This window comes from Rhinopithecus roxellana, chromosome 14 (genome assembly GCF_007565055.1).
Source record: "Rhinopithecus roxellana isolate Shanxi Qingling chromosome 14, ASM756505v1, whole genome shotgun sequence".
NCBI classification, from domain to species: domain Eukaryota; kingdom Metazoa; phylum Chordata; class Mammalia; order Primates; family Cercopithecidae; genus Rhinopithecus; species Rhinopithecus roxellana.
Window position 1 is genome coordinate 77,536,883 of NC_044562.1, and position 15,993 is coordinate 77,552,875.

Sequence of the window (15,993 nt, forward strand, 5' to 3'; positions counted from 1 at the left end):
ACTTAACTATGCAGAGCTTCTGGATTATGATTCCACAGTTACTTCTGTTTTCTTTTTAAATTTATTTATAGATATATTTAAATGAGAAAAAAAGCCAGGTTTAGAATTACATTGTGCATGGACAAGCAGGGAGTTATGAACATTTCCATTCAACAATTTGAAAAGCAGCAATATTATCAAACCAAAAGTAGACAATCAATGATAAAAGTGAAATTTCCAAAAGCACTCATATATTAACATGAAAAATTTATATATTCTACGCATTATGTTTTAAACAATAAAATAAAATGTATCTGCATTTTTCCTGCTCTACTTACTTATCTTATAAACATTACCTTTTGGGTGAAGTTCAGCTATTGAAAAATTGGCTATATTTATTTCTTTTTCTTGTAAAATTACAATTTCTGAGATCTTTAAATGCCTCATTTCATTATTTATCTCCATAAAAGGCCTATTAATGTGTTCCCTTTCAAAACTCTGATGAGATTTTCTTCAAGGTTATTTCTCTCAAATTTTAGGTATTTTCTTACATACTATCTTTTATTTTTTTTTATTTTTTATTTTTTTTGAGACAGAGTCTTGCCCTGTTGCCCAGGCTGGAGTGCAGTGGCGTGCTCTCAGCTGACTACAACCTCCGCCTCCTGGGTTCAAGCAATTCTTCTGCCTCAGCCTCCTGAGTAGCTGGGATTACAGACACACGCCACCATGCCGGGGTAATTTTTGTATTTTTTTTTTTTTTTTTTTTTTTTTTTAGTAGAGATGGGGTTTCACCATGTTGGTCAGGCTGGTCTCAAACTCCTGACCTCAGGATCCACCCATCTTGGCCTCCCAAAGTGCTGGGATTACAGGCCTGAGCCACTGCACCCAGCTTTTCTTGCATACTATCTACTACATATCTTTGAGTAAAAAAAATATTAAGAACATCTATTTGGCCTCCCAAAGTGCTGGGATTACAGGCCTGAGCCACTGCACCCAGCTTTTCTTGCATACTATCTACTACATATCTTTGAATAAAAAAAATATTAAGAACATCTATTCTAGCCGGGCGCGGTGGCTCAAGCCTGTAATCCCAGCACTTTGGGAGGCCGAGACGGGCGGATCATGAGGTCAGGAGATCGAGACCATCCTGACTAACACAGTGAAACCCCGTCTCTACTAAAAAATACAAAAAATTAGCCGGGTGAGGTGGTGGGCGCCTGTAGTCCCAGCTACTCGGGAGGCTGAAGCAGGAGAATGGCGTGAACCCAGGAGGCGGAGCTTGCAGTGAGCTGAGATCCGGCCACTGCACTCCAGCCTGGGCGACAGAGCGAGACTCCGTCTCAAAAAAAAAAAAAAAAAAAAAAAAAAAGAACATCTGTTCTAGAGAAAGGGTCTTATAGGGCTTCTTTGTTTTTGATTACATCACACAGCAATTTTGTCATGTTTTATATAAAGTACATGCTCAAAAAAGTTTCTCATATTGAATCATATTGAGTATTGTATTATCTAACATCATTACAATAGAATTATCCAAAATGTAGTGAAAAATCAGAGATTATAGTGTACAAAAAGTGATTAATCATATGTAACATACAATTGAAAGTAACGTTCCTGTCAGATATGCTTGTGTAACTTAGTTAAGTCTCTCCACATAGTCTACATTCACTAGGTATCCCCTCTGCCAGGCCCTGTGCTAGGCTCTGTGCACACAAAGATGGACAATATCAGGTCCTTCCACTGTAGCCACTGAGAGCCTCATGGAGTTATTTGACCAGTGAATGGAGAGTTACAGAATAAAGTGACCTGGACTTTCCGTGTCACCAAAGCGACAGGTCCAAACTTTCCCACTCACTCCTTTCTTTTCACTACCAAAGTAGTGTGGGTGTCTTGGCAAGGTGAAATAAAGAGGCAAAGCCTTTCTCAGCATAATAATTAACAAGAGAGGGGTTAAGAAAGCAGAAAGATTTAGGCCTCTGCCTAAACACAGGCGATTATCCTGTCCTAGGAGATCTTGGGGCCAATCCTCCAGGATGGGGCACTCAGCAATGGAGCCCTGACTCTGGGGGAGGTAGGAGTGATAGAAAAGCCCAGCAAAGGTGGGAGGGTGGAGAAGAGTGCAGGTAAGGGACTCCTGGGTCTCCACTGGGGCAGATTCTGAATGGATTGAAAAGTAACTTGATAGGAAAAAATCAAGAAATATTATCAGTGTCCATGATTAGACTGTGGTGAGACTGTCCGTTATCTTCCTAGACGCTGGGGGCATGCATGGCTGTTTATACTGTTGTAAAGGTGTTCTCAGTGACCCACAGGGACTCATGGGATGGGAAAGGAAGGGAGCGCCCAGCTCAGGCTGCACAACAGATGTTGGAGAGTGGTAGAGATAGGATAAGATGTTTTGGAATCTGCAAGTTGTTCGGTAAGGCTCAGGCATGGACCATATGGCCAAAGAAGCTGACCCCATGTCAGTACTTACTAATGCAAAGACAGTCGATTACCATGAATGTTACTACTCTGGACAGATTTGGGGTTAGGAAGTACAATTCAATGTTGAGTAAAAGAGTCTCCTTTTGAGGATGAAGAAAAAAAGGAAGGGTGGGCTGAGTTGTTCTCCTCAGGGATGCAGTCCACTGGTGACAGAGATTTGTAATATTCATCTTCTCCATCAAGTACTTTGATTTGGCTGCAACAAAGAAAACAACAGGATTTTCAACAAGAAAAGAAAACAAATGTTACAATCATCACTGGGGCAGCTAAAGTCATGTGAGTAGCTGGAACAGTGTTGGGTTCCAACACTGAAGGGGAAGGACAGCTTAGGTGGTTCAGGGTCTCCCAGTACAGAGGTACCAGGGTCTGATCTACGAAGCCCTTCACCTTTGGGTCACGCACTGATAATGGGTCCAGTTTTGTGGTGTCTGGAAGTTGTGGTCATATTGCAACTTGATTTATGCAATTGAACTCTCTGTCTCCATCTGGTTCCCTCTAGATGAGAAAGTTTTCCTTCTGACCTCCAATTCTCTAATTATTACCGTTATATACTTCATTGCTATTCTCAGTTGAGATGCTAACAATCAAATGAATGACAAATTCCTTACTATCCTCTGTCTAACCAGTGAGGCATGTTTCTCTTTGTGCATGTTTTAAGGCCCAGGGGTAGGATAATGTGGAGGAAGTGGCCTATTTGTATTTCGTAGCGTGCTCTTATTTGTGGAAGGAGAGTTTTATATAACCCACTACATGTCTCTAATTATGAAGAAAGTACAATTCCCCGGAATAATTATGAGAAATAACATTTGCCCTTAGGTGACAATTTCAACCTTTTTGGATAGAATAGATTTAAGTTTTGTATACTTGCTACTGTGAAAAGTAATTTCCAGTGTCAATAAGAGTGGCAATATCTGGATTGCATATTTTTAAAAGCCTCTCTGGAAAGTTTTGCATTTTCTGTAATATCACAAAGGACCCCTTCTGTTTACAGTTGCTTAGAACTAAGAAGACAGATATTTACCCAAGTTTTCTTGGCTTCCTCTTGCTCCCTTGATATTCTAGAGTTCCCTGTGGAGAGGGCCAAGAACACACAGTCAAAGCAAAGCAGCAAGTCGTTAATTTTTAATTCAAAGTGATTTTGTGTTGAATGCAAGCAGATGCTGATAATATCAGAAGTCACAGCATAATTTTTTTGATCAAAGGGCTCAAGTGAGCCTGATGAAGCATGCATCTTGCTCGTCTTTGATAAACCACATCAATTATTCACCGTGAAGGCAGACATCCTGACATGAAAGCAACAGATAAAGAGCCTAAGCACATGTTCAAGACGAGAGCATGAGGGTGGGGGTGGGGCTGCAGGGGCTGGAACAGGTAGTAATAACAGAATTATTAACTGGAAACAAAGCCAGTGAAACAGCTTTATGGCCACTTTGAACTCACATTTAACTGGTTATAGTACATAGTGTCCTCAGGGCTACTCAGCATTTTGGGCTGCTGACATCGTCGGCGAGGTGTTCGTTGCTTCTGTGCGAGACCATTTTCTGAACCTGAAAAAAGATAGCAAAACTTTGCTGTAAACTGTCCCAGGTGTTGGGAAAATTAAGTGAAAAATGGCTCTTCACATAAACGCACTTAGTAGAAACTGTGTCCTATTTTAGTGGGCATATTAAAAGCTTTGCTAATGTTAGGAGAAATGCCATCCTAAAAAATACACACAGATTGCTAAGTGTAAACAAGGGCCACTGTCCGTAACTTCGCATTCAGCTTTCTGATCTGAATCAGCGGTCCGGGGTGACAGAAAGCAAGCTGGTGTTTCCACATTGGTGAAGTATAAGTTGGTGGTCAGCCTTTATAGAGTAGGGTGCCCTTAGTGGGATGACTGTTAGGGCAACCAAAGCAATCTGGGATGGTTTGCACCACATCCTGCAGTGAGACTTCAAAAACATCTGGAGCACACATACTCTTGGGGAGATGAGAAGCAAACCTTTTGGTGGGATACATTTTGGGGGCGGGGGAAATGGCTTGAGCTAAAATTTACTGAAAGGCTTTGAACAATACCACTGATGCATGCAGTTTCTGGAGGTAGTGGAAAAGAGAAGGAGAAAGGATGATTGCATGATTACATGAAGCAGTCTCTCCTTGTTTGTCCTGATTTCAGAACCCTGGACCAAGAGCACATTGGAGATGAAGAAACCAATGGAGTCAGAAGAAGTCACAATTCATTTCCCTTCCAAGCAAATGATTTTACGGATCTACTGCCCTTTTGGCTCTATATCTGAATCAGGATTCAGCAGTTCTAATTTCCTGGCAACACACACACACCCCTGTCATAGAATATTGTCCATGAATATTGTTGTTTAGAGAAAAGCATCACTATCCTGGAGGACAGAGTGTTTATTATAAGCTATTCATTAAAAAGAGTTGGGGATTTTACTTGGAATCATACTTTAACTTCACCAGAGATTTCCACAATTTAAAAAAATTCTGGGGGAATTTTAAAAGTAGAGAGTGGCTTAGCAAGGTCCATTATTAATAGCAAAATATCTGTTCCCTAAGTACAAAGTTTTGTATCTTGATTTTTCTTGAATTGGGACACAGCTATATTTGGACAAGACTATCAGAACCCAGCCTGGCCAACATGGTGAAACCCCATCTCTACTAAAAATAAAAAAATAAGCTGGGCATGGTGGCAGGTGCCTGTAGTCCTAGCTGCTCGAGAGGCTGAGGCAGGAGACTTGCTTGAACCCGGGAGACAGATGTTGCAGTGAGCTGAGATTGCGCCACTGCACTCCAGCCTGGGTGACAGAGTGAGAGACTGTCTCAAAAAAAAAAAAAAAAAAAAAAGACTATCAGATCTATCCATTCAGAATATCCTTTTTTTTTTTTTCCCCCAGAAAAGGAACTGAGGCCCATAAAATTGAATGGCTCATCTCAGATCAAGTGGCCAGGTGGTACCCAACCCTAGGTTTCTTACTTCTTGTTCCAATAGGTTTTTTTTAATTTTTTTTACGCTATAGCATATGATCCTTTTTTTTTTTTTTTTTGAGATAGTCTCGTTGTTGTCCAGGCTGGAGTGCAGTGGTGAGATCTCTACTCACTGTAACTTCTGCCTCCCAGGTTCAAGCTATTCTCCTGCTTCAGCCTCCCAAGTACAGGTGTGCACCACCACACCCAGCAAATTTTTGTATTTTTTGTAGAGATGGGGTTTCATGTTGGCCAGGCTGGTCTCGAACTCCTAGCCTCAAGTGATCTGCCGTCCGCGGCCTCCTAAGTGGTGGGATTACAGGCATGAGACATTGCACCCAGCTTATATGATATTGTCTTTCTTAAGGAGAAACATTTTTTAAAGTCAAAGGTCTAAGTAAAAGTAAGCTCAATGAAAACAAATATATAATATGATATACTATATATAATATGCTATGTATTATATACTATATAAAATGTGATATATACTATTATCTATAATATGCTATATATACTATATATTATCTACAATATACTATACATTATATACCATATATTATTTACAATCTGCTATATATTATATAAAATATATATAACATACTATATATTATATACAATATACTATATATCATCTATAACATGCTATATAGTATGTACTATATTACCTATAAAATGCTATATATTACTATATATTATAGATGATGTTATATATTATATACAATACACTATATAATATACTATATTATATACAATACGCTATATATAAATTATATATACAATATACTATATATAATATACTATATATCATATATAACATGCTATATATTATATACTGTTCTACCTATAAAATGCTATATGTTATATACTATATATTATCTATGATATGCTATATATTATACACAACATATGTATAATATATACTATACTATATAATATATATACTATATATTATATATGGCATACTATATATCACATATAACATGCTATATTTTACATACTATATCGCCTATAACATGCTATATATAATATACTACATATCTATAATATGCTATATATTATATACAAGATATTACATATAATATACTATATATTCTATACAATATATAAAATATACTACATATGTAAATATACTATATTATATATGCTATATGATATAAAATATACCATATTATATATGCTATATGATATAAAATATACCATATTATATATGCTATATGATATAAAATATACCACATATTATATATACTATATGATGATATAAAATATACCACATATTATATATACTATATGATGATATAAAATATACCACATATTATATATACTATATGATGATATAAAATATACCACATATTATATATACTATATGATGATATAAAATATACCACATATTATATATACTATATATCACACAAAATATGACATACTATATATTATATAAAATATACTATATATTATATATACTATATATTATATAAAATATACTATATATTATATATACTATATATTATATATACTATATATTATATATATTTTTTGAGACAGAGTCTCACTCTGTCGCTCAGGCTAGAGTGCAGTGGCACAATCTCAGCTCACTGTAGCCTCCGCCTCCCAGGTGCAAGTGATGCTCCTTCCTTAGCCTCCCAAGTAGCTAAGATTACAGGCAGACACCCCCATGCCCAGCTAATTTTTTGTATTTTTAATAGAGATGGGTTTCGTCATGTTGCCCAGCCTGGTCTCGAACTCCTGACCTCAAGTGATCTGCCCACCTTGGCCTCCCAAAGTGCTGAGATTACAGGTGTGAGCCACCATGTCCGGCCTCAATGAAAACATACTAATTAGCATAGCAAAACAATGTTGCTTGCAGAGGGTTCCAACAGCCTTAATAGACATTCTCATCCACCTCTTCATGATCACTGTGCAAAGCACAGGAATCTAGCCTGCTGTGCTGGCAAGGTTCTCAGAACACAAAGAACACAGCAGTTCTTTCTGATGGTTCCAACACATCTCCTCCTTGTTTGCTTTGTGAAGTCCATACTCTGCAATATGGTAGAATGTGAAGCTGTGAGTCCCTTTTGTGTCATCTACTTTCTGATTTATAGATCAATGAAGAGAAGTGTCCTTAGGTCAGGCTGCTGGTGTGAAGCATGCCCTGGAGGTCTGACATCCACTCTCCCTTACACTTTCTAATATGGCAGGAATTCCATCCATGGTAACTCAAAAGACTGATCTTAAGAAGTTTTTGGGTTCAGCTAGAGTTCAGCCTAGTTCAGCTGGACTTCATGTTTATATAGTGTTTACATTTTATCAGAGATTTTTATTTATATTGTCTCAACTGGTAATGCTTTATATACGTTATGATTTTCAACTTTTGTTCTTGACGAACTTGCTGTTTCATTGGCTTTTATTTTTTTCCTGATTCTTATAAGGAATTAAGTTATTGGATAGAATGTTCTTAATTTTAATATTTCTCCCATTACTTAAAAACAACTGTTGGTGTCTAATCTTATGGTTTCTACACTATACTAGAATCTGGTATAAGCTAGTTATCTGATTTAGCATCAAATTATAATTTTCATTATTTTAAGTTTAATGTTTCCATATTTCACAATGTTCAGAAAAGAATGCTGTAACTTCCAGGTGCTTTGCCATTGCAAGAAATCTGAGTGTCACTGATATAATGATCCATTGTAAGCAACCAAATAAATAATTGAGAAGTAGATCGTTGTTTAATAAATGCTAATGGAACAATTTAATAGCAATATGCAAAAATATAACTTAAATACAGACATATTAACATTTATCCTATATACAGGGTACTTTGCTGGATTTTGTGGAAAATTCAAAGAGAAATAAGACAAAGTCCCTGTTTTCAATCTAGTACAGGATGCTGTCTTAAGATGTTAAGTGATTAGTGATTTCTTCAAAGCTGTTTAAGCTAGTGCTGTTGGACTCAAATTGTTTAGTTTTTAAAATTCTAAATCCTTTACTCTTCTCAATATATTTCTTGATTCTCACAGGTCATAATAAATTCTAGATGAGTTATATAGTTGAGAATTTAAAAAATCTCCAAAAAACTTTAGAAAGAAATGAAATAGACTCTCTCAGCTGTATAAGAAAATGTTAGTGACACGCATGGGTTTAATTATATTAAAGTAAAACGTTCCATATGATGGACAGCAACAAAACTAAGATGAAAGGAAGTACAACAGAAAGATAAAAACAATTAAAAGATATATACCCATAAAAGTTACATCCATAATGTAGAAAGTCTGAGGCAAGAGAGAGAGAAATATAGTTAGAAAACAAGATACTGAAAAATGTTGAACTATCCTGACAAACAGCTTCAATTTAACAATTACTACTGCTTCTCTATTAATTCATACACCAAAAGGTTAAAAGACAATGTGGGAGGGGCCCCAGAGAAACAGCAGAGTCCATAGGTTCCCTGCCTCCTGAAGTACAACTTGGCAATAAACAGAGCTGGCCGGGTGCGGTGGCTCACACCTGTAATCCCAACACTTTGGGAGGCCTAGGTGGGTGGATTGCTTGAGCTCAGGAGTTCGAGAGCAGCCCAGGCAACACGGCGAAGTCCCATCTCTACAAAAAATTAGCCAGGCATATTGGCATGCACCTGTGGTCCCAAGTACTCCAGAGGCTGAGAAAGGAGGATCCCTTGAGTTCAGGAGAGGGAGGTTGCAGTGAGCCAAGACTGTGCCTCTGCACTCCAGCCTGGGCAATAGAGTGACACTTGGTCTCCAAAAAAAAAAAAAAAAAAAAAAAAAAAAAACTAAAACAAAACAGAAAAAACCCCCAGAACTAAGCAACTTGTTCCAAGGAATATGTTGCAATGAAGTAAACCAAAAGAAAAAGAAACAATTTGTATGAAGACAGACATAATAACACTTTTTATAGCAGAAAAAAGCTAGAAACATGATACATATTTAATAATTGAGAAGAAATTAACTCGGATATAAAAACTGTTGAGTCACTGACAAAGCAGTGATAAATGTGTATGATGCTGACAGAAGAAAATTCAAAACTTGGAAAAAGAAGTAAAATGTAAAATAACATACAGCACATTGACTAAATCTATGCATGTACATGCATTGAGAAGTTTATCATAATTTTTCCCTTGAAAATTTAAATATTAAAAAATCAATAAGGCACATAGTACCAAAATTGTTAGTTCTTTGCATATATGAAGAAAGTATAAGCAAAAAAGGCTCAATTCGTAAGTGGCAGAGTGAAAACTTGAACCCTGTCTTTTGACTTTTGGGCCAGTCAGTTTGCATTAAGATATAAAACAATATGGTTATTGGATAGTTACCTAGTTCATTTGATTAGTTTATGTAGAGAAACTGGGCAACTCAAGTTTCAACATTCACTTTTTTTTTTTTTTTTTTGAGACAGAGTCTTGCTCTGTTGCCCAGGCTGGAGTGCAGTGCCACGATCTTGGCTTACTGCAACCTCCACCATCAGGGTTCAAGCAATTCTCCTCCCTCAGTCTCTTGAGTAGCTGGGATTGCAGGTGCCCACCACTGTGCCTGGCTAATTTTTTGTATTTTGAGTAGAGATGGGATTTCACCATTTTGGCCAGGCTGGTCTCGAACTCCTGACTTCAAGCAACCCACTTGCCTTGGCTTCCTAAAGTGCTGGGATTACAGGCGTGAGCCACTGCGTCCAGCCTGAATATTCACATTAAATGTGAGTTTTTACTTTGAGGACCATAATGCTCATATTCTGAAAGTGGCTTGTTACTACCTTGCATAGATGCCCGTGAGACAAACCAAACTCTCCACTTTGTTGTACATTGGCAACTACCTCCTTACTGTGCTTTTAAAGGTATATTATGTTATGAACACCAGTTTGCATTTAAAATAGGTCTCTTTTCTTTTCAAGAATCTTTGCACATCCCCCCAGCCCCCTGCCCTGCCCTGCACCTTCTGATTTCATATTTTAGATTTTTTTTTTTTTTTTTTTGAGACAGAGTCTCGATCTGTCGCCCAGGCTGGAGCGCAATGGCCGGATCTCAGCTCACTACAAGCTCCGCCTCTCAGGTTTACGCCATTCTCCTGCTTCAGCCTCCCGAGTAGCTGGGACTACAGGCGCCCACCACCTCACCCGGCTAGTTTTTTGTATTTTTTAGTAGAGACAAGGTTTCACCGTGTTCGCCAGGATGGTCTCGATCTCCTGACCTCGTGATCCGCCCGTCTCGGCCTCCCAAAGTGCTGGGATTACAGGCTTGAGCCACCGCGCCCGGCCCATATTTTAGATCTTTAACACATCTTTCTCTTCTGAATTGTTATAGAATTTTATAATAAACTGGAGCTAAATCTGTCAGAAAATGGAAGAAATTTGGATAGCATTTCAGGAGCACTGGCAAATGCATACTCCTTACTTCCTAATCCCAAACCGGCACACTGGTCTGCACACGTGCCCAAGTCCTTGGTGAGAGATAAATAGCTGAATTCAGTCAATCTGTCACATAACTTCAAACAATTGGTTTGTAAATTTAATTTTTCTTTCCTCTTTATTGAACATGCAGGTATATTCAAGCTAAAGTTGCCAGATGAAATGGAGGACATGGCCGGGTGCGGTGGCTCAGCCAGGTGCAGTGGCTCATGCCTGTAATCCCAGCACTTTGGGAGGCTGAGATGGGCGGATGGCCTGAGGTCAGGTGTTCGAGACCAGCCTGGCCAAAACGGTGAACCCCTGTCTCTACTTAAAATACAAAAATTAGCTGGGTATGGTGGTATGCACCTGTAATCCCAGCTATTTGGGAGGCTGAGGAAGGAGAATCACTTGAACCCGGGAGGCAGATATTGCAGTGAGCCAATATCACGCCATTGCACTCCAGCCTGGGCGACAAGAGTGAGACACACAGTTAGATTTGAATTTCAGATAAACAACCAATAATTCTTTATTACATCCATGAAATATTTGACATATTTATGTTAAAAAATGATTGGTTATTTATCTGAGATTCAAATCTAGCTGAGTGTACTGCATTTTTATTTGTTAAATCTGGCAACCCTAATTCATGCACAGTTGTAAGTCACAAATGAGGCTTTTGTCTTCTTCCAAGATTTCAGAGATGAAGAAAATGTCTTCTACTCCATTTGACTTGCTGAGTTGCAGCTATTTTGGCTACAAATGCCCCCTCCTACACTGTCCTCTAAAACTTAATGTTTCAGTTTTCATCACCTGCTACAGATGTGCCAGTTCTGGTAAATTTCCTAGCAAGATTGAAGGAAGGGAAGGACAACTTCAAGGAAGGGCAGGATGGGGCATGCAGCCCATGTATTCCCCAGCTTCGTGGGCAGAATGGGTTCTTGGCTCCTGAGGAATGGGCAAGCAATGCACAGGGGTCCTAGGAAGAAAGGGAGAGAATATCCTGGGAGAGCCATAGTCCCTGGCACCCTTCTGTGGTCCCTCATCAGGCATAGATACTTTCTGAGCAGTGTGATTGCTGATCTGATTGCCATTTTGTGGATAAGGTGTTCTCAGGTTCATTTGCCAAATGAAACATCCCCTTTAAGCAAACAGTGTTCAGTGTTCTAGATTTACAGATGGCAAATCCTATATGAGGTTATAAGCTATACCCCTGGGGCATTTAAATAGGATTAGAGTTGTGCAATTAATTTACAGGGCTCTGCCAACTCTGTGCATAAAGGGAGGTGCGTCACTCCTCTGACCAAGGTTCTCAGGGTATTTGGAGGTGACAGTAACCCAGCTGTCAGCTCGACAGTCTTTCTCTTCAATGAGGGTTGACCATGTGCATGGTACTCCAGTGGATACTCCCGTGAAATAGCTTCTGAAGACGTGACCTGTCTTTTCTGGTTCTGTGTCTCTTCCCCTAACCATTTCATTTTTATGTAGCAACTCTTGTTTTGCAAAGTACTTTTTATTTACTTCATCTCATTTTAGGAAGGCCGAATAACCCTAAAGAGATAACAGAGGCATAGTGAGACTAAGCGATTATACAGTTAGAGGCAAAGCCCAAATGAGAGTTCAGTTTTTTCAAATCCAACTGAGAGTATTTTTTTCACATGATACCAGTTGTTCAACTTTTAAAATACTAATGCCCAGGTCAAGGCCTGGACATCATTTTTTTTTTTTAATCTCTTTAGGTGGTTCTAATGTGTAGTCAGCATTAAGAACCACTGTGCTTGACCATATTAAATCTTTCCTTCCCAATAAGAACCATATCACCAGAAAGTCTACCAATAATCTACATCACCTTAGAAATGAAGAAATGAATTGTAATCCCCTTGCCCCTCATATGCCTTGAGGCATGGACTATTTCAGGGATGCTCAGAGCCTAACAGATCCTCAGGTTATTGGAGACAGGGAATTATGCCCGGGTGGCTCAGATTTCCAAATTTAAGTCATGTCACGGAGGATAATTCTCTGTGGTCTGGCTCCTTGCTTTTATATCTGAGAGGTCTGAGGCCCAAGGAGCTTAGGCCCCTAAGCTATAACTCAGGATTCTTGATTCAAAATCCCAGGGCCTAGGCCATGGCCTCTATTATGATGCTTGTACTTTTGCTGAGATGTTTTCATAAGTTTTCACTTCACCAAGTCTAACTTCAGGAGGAACTAAGAAATTCAGTGGGCTTTTGTAAAACACAAACACACACAACCAGAAAGAGAGATTTTCTCCTGGGGTGCATGTAATTCAGATCCTGCTTTTTAAGATGAAAGGAAAGCTACAAATTTTCCCACTTGCCATGTTATGTCATGAACAATCTTCTTCAAAATTGCAAAACTGCTACAAAGAAAACATCCCTAAGTTAAATTAGTGCCTGTGGAAGATGCTGGAGTTATAAATTGTCTGTGTGGAATTTTTTACTTATTAGTTAAGGAGGTGGCAATAACTTCCCCTGAAACCAATAGCTCAGGGCCCGGCACACTCTCAACAAATGATGAATGAATGAAGAATGAATGAATGAATGAATGAATACTGACTATTCACCATTCTCATTAAGATCTCTTCCATCTATGTTGCCTATTCTTTGGTTCTGACTGTTAATTGGGATGTTTTTGTCCAGGCTTCCAATAGGAAGAGGGTCTTTCCTATCCTGGGATACCTCTGGGGAAACTGTCCAGAGATGTTTCAAAGAGGTAGACGAAATCAGTCTCTAAAAGCAAAGTTCCTTAGTATTTGTATTACTGTTCTTTCAATATCTTTATAGGAATCTATATTTTTTTAATTAAAAAAATTCATTCATTCATTTAATTTGGGTTGTAGCTTCCCCCCCTTAACAATAAAGTCATAAATATTTTTCCATTCTATTAGGCAACTTTTGAAATAGTGTGTTTCTTTTAGAGTTACTTTTTGAAAAGGTAATAAATGAACCTAATGTTCAAATAAGCAGTGAAAAGTTTGACTTTTTTCCACACCCAATCTCATTCCCACAATAGTAGTAACTGCTGAGACAAGTTTCCAGAGATATCTTCTTCCAGAGATAGTTTAAATGGCATCATTTCTACTGGTTGCATGGTATTTCATTTTATGGATGAATCATGATGAATTTATATAACTTCCTATTTTGGGCATAGAAGTTGTTTCCAATGTTTTTCTATAATAACAGTGCTTTGAGGAACATATAGTTTGGTCTTTGACAAATGCTCATTATTCCTTAGGATAAATTTTTTTTTTTTTTTTTTTTTTTTTTTTTTGAGACGGAGTCTCGCTCTGCCGCCCAGGCTGGAGTGCAGTGGCAGGATCTCAGCTCACTGCAAGCTCCACCTCCTGGGTTCATGCCATTCTCCTGCCTCAGCCTCCCGAGTAGCTGGGACTAAAGGCGCCCGCCACGTCGCCTGGCTAGTTTTTTGTATTTTTAGTAGAGACGGGGTTTCACCATGTTAGCCAGGATGGTCTCGATCTCCTGACCTCGTGATCCGCCCGTCTCGGCCTCCCAAAGTGCTGGGATTACAGACTTGAGCCACCGCACCCGGCCAAGGATAAATTTCTAAAAGAAGAATTACTGGCCAAAGGTATGCATATTTTAAAAACTTACGATTTTTCTTTTTCCATTGCCATCCAGAAAGCGTGCAGCAAAATACACTTCTACCACCCGTACCTATATTACCCATTTAAGCAGGCCTTCACCAGCATGAGATGGTTCTTAAGAAAAAGTCTGACAATATAATAGGTGCAAAAATAACACCTCATTTATGTTTCTATTTGCATGTCATTGATTATTTGAAAGGGGTGAATGTTCCCTACCCTCCCAGTTTGTTAGCCATTTGTGTTTCAGGATTCCTCTACAGTTGGAAATAGCAGCAAAGTTCATAGGTCCTGGGTGGATATAAAGTGGATGGAACAGGTTGTTGTCAGTCTGTTGGTGTAGGATGGTAGATAGGCAGTCCCCTTGGCTAACAGGTGTGCGTATGCCTATTTAAAAAATTAGCATGTTGTAGGGGAATATTTCTCAAGCTTTTGTCACATATCTACCTATTAGGCATTTTTCACTATATTCACTTGTGCTATTTATTATTTAATATTTTAAAAATTCAACTGATTTTTTTTGCTTAAATACATTTGTTTAAAACTGGAACTTCATTCACCACTGTAAATGGAAAACGTGTCGTTTGCCATCAATAGAAGCGAACTATATAGTAAATACAATGAAAATGAAATAATATCATCACACTTGTGCTAGATTCCATTTCCTATAGAAGGTTCTGGGTTTCTTAAAAGGTTTGTTAAAAAGAGAGATGAGTAAATGTGAGAGGAATTTAAGACATACTAGCACCACTAAGACTTTCTCCTTAGAGTAATCTGGAGGATTTAAACTGAGAATTGAAAAAAGAGTAACTTTCTTTTACATAAGAAATTATGTAAAAGAATTACGTTATTTAATGTCACATCAACACATTATCAAAAGTCAACTTGGTGGCCACCAGTGGCCCATGTCCCACACTTCGAGAAACGTGTGTTGGGGTGGGAATCTGAAGTCAGAAAAACTGGAGTATGATAACCTCAGCACTTATTAGAGGCCTTCACCTGGGAATGATGACCCCTTCCTTGTAGGGTTGTAGTGAGAATGACAGATAATATATGAAAAGATAAAACACGGTGCCAGAGGCATTAGCAGGTGCTGCGAAGGGGCTGCTGTATTTCTTGTTATACTGGAGTGGTTCTCCACCCTGGATGCATATTAGAATCATCTGAAGGGCTTTTTAAAAATACAGATACCATGACCTCACCCCTGGAGATCCTAATTTAATTGGTCAGGGGTAGGGTTCTGGTATTGTTAGTTGTTTAAAACAAAGTTCCTCCTCCTTCCCAGTGATTTTAATTTGTAGCCAGGGTTGGAAAAACCATGGATTTAACCCTTTCCTAAGAGCTTAGATCAATTCTGCAGATTAGCTATGCGCCATTTTGAAAAGCTGGCATAGGCTCAGGGAAGTATTCACTGGACAAAAGGAATTCTGGATGGGGGAAGCTCTAGGCACCATCAGGCATTTGCTTTGCACTGGAAGCTGCATCAAATGGCTTGAGCCCAAAGCAGACATAAGGGCTCCTTATTTCCCTGTACGCTGGGAAAATCATATTTC

General features: G+C 38.6%; 1 protein-coding gene across 1 annotated transcript in view; it reads right to left on the reverse strand.

Annotated features, from left to right (window-relative positions):
- Positions 1 to 1,857: 1,857 nt before the first annotated feature.
- The window catches only part of MYO3B (myosin IIIB), a 502,779-nt gene continuing 488,643 nt past the window's right edge, over positions 1,858 to 15,993 (reverse strand). Inside the window, exons 33-35 of the mRNA XM_010377618.2 lie at positions 3,904 to 4,010; positions 3,485 to 3,531; positions 1,858 to 2,659 (exon numbers count right to left, since the gene is read on the reverse strand). Coding sequence (XP_010375920.2) covers positions 2,521 to 2,659; positions 3,485 to 3,531; positions 3,904 to 4,010 — 293 coding nt within the window. The 3' untranslated portion in view covers positions 1,858 to 2,520. The remainder of the gene's footprint in view (positions 2,660 to 3,484; positions 3,532 to 3,903; positions 4,011 to 15,993) is intronic.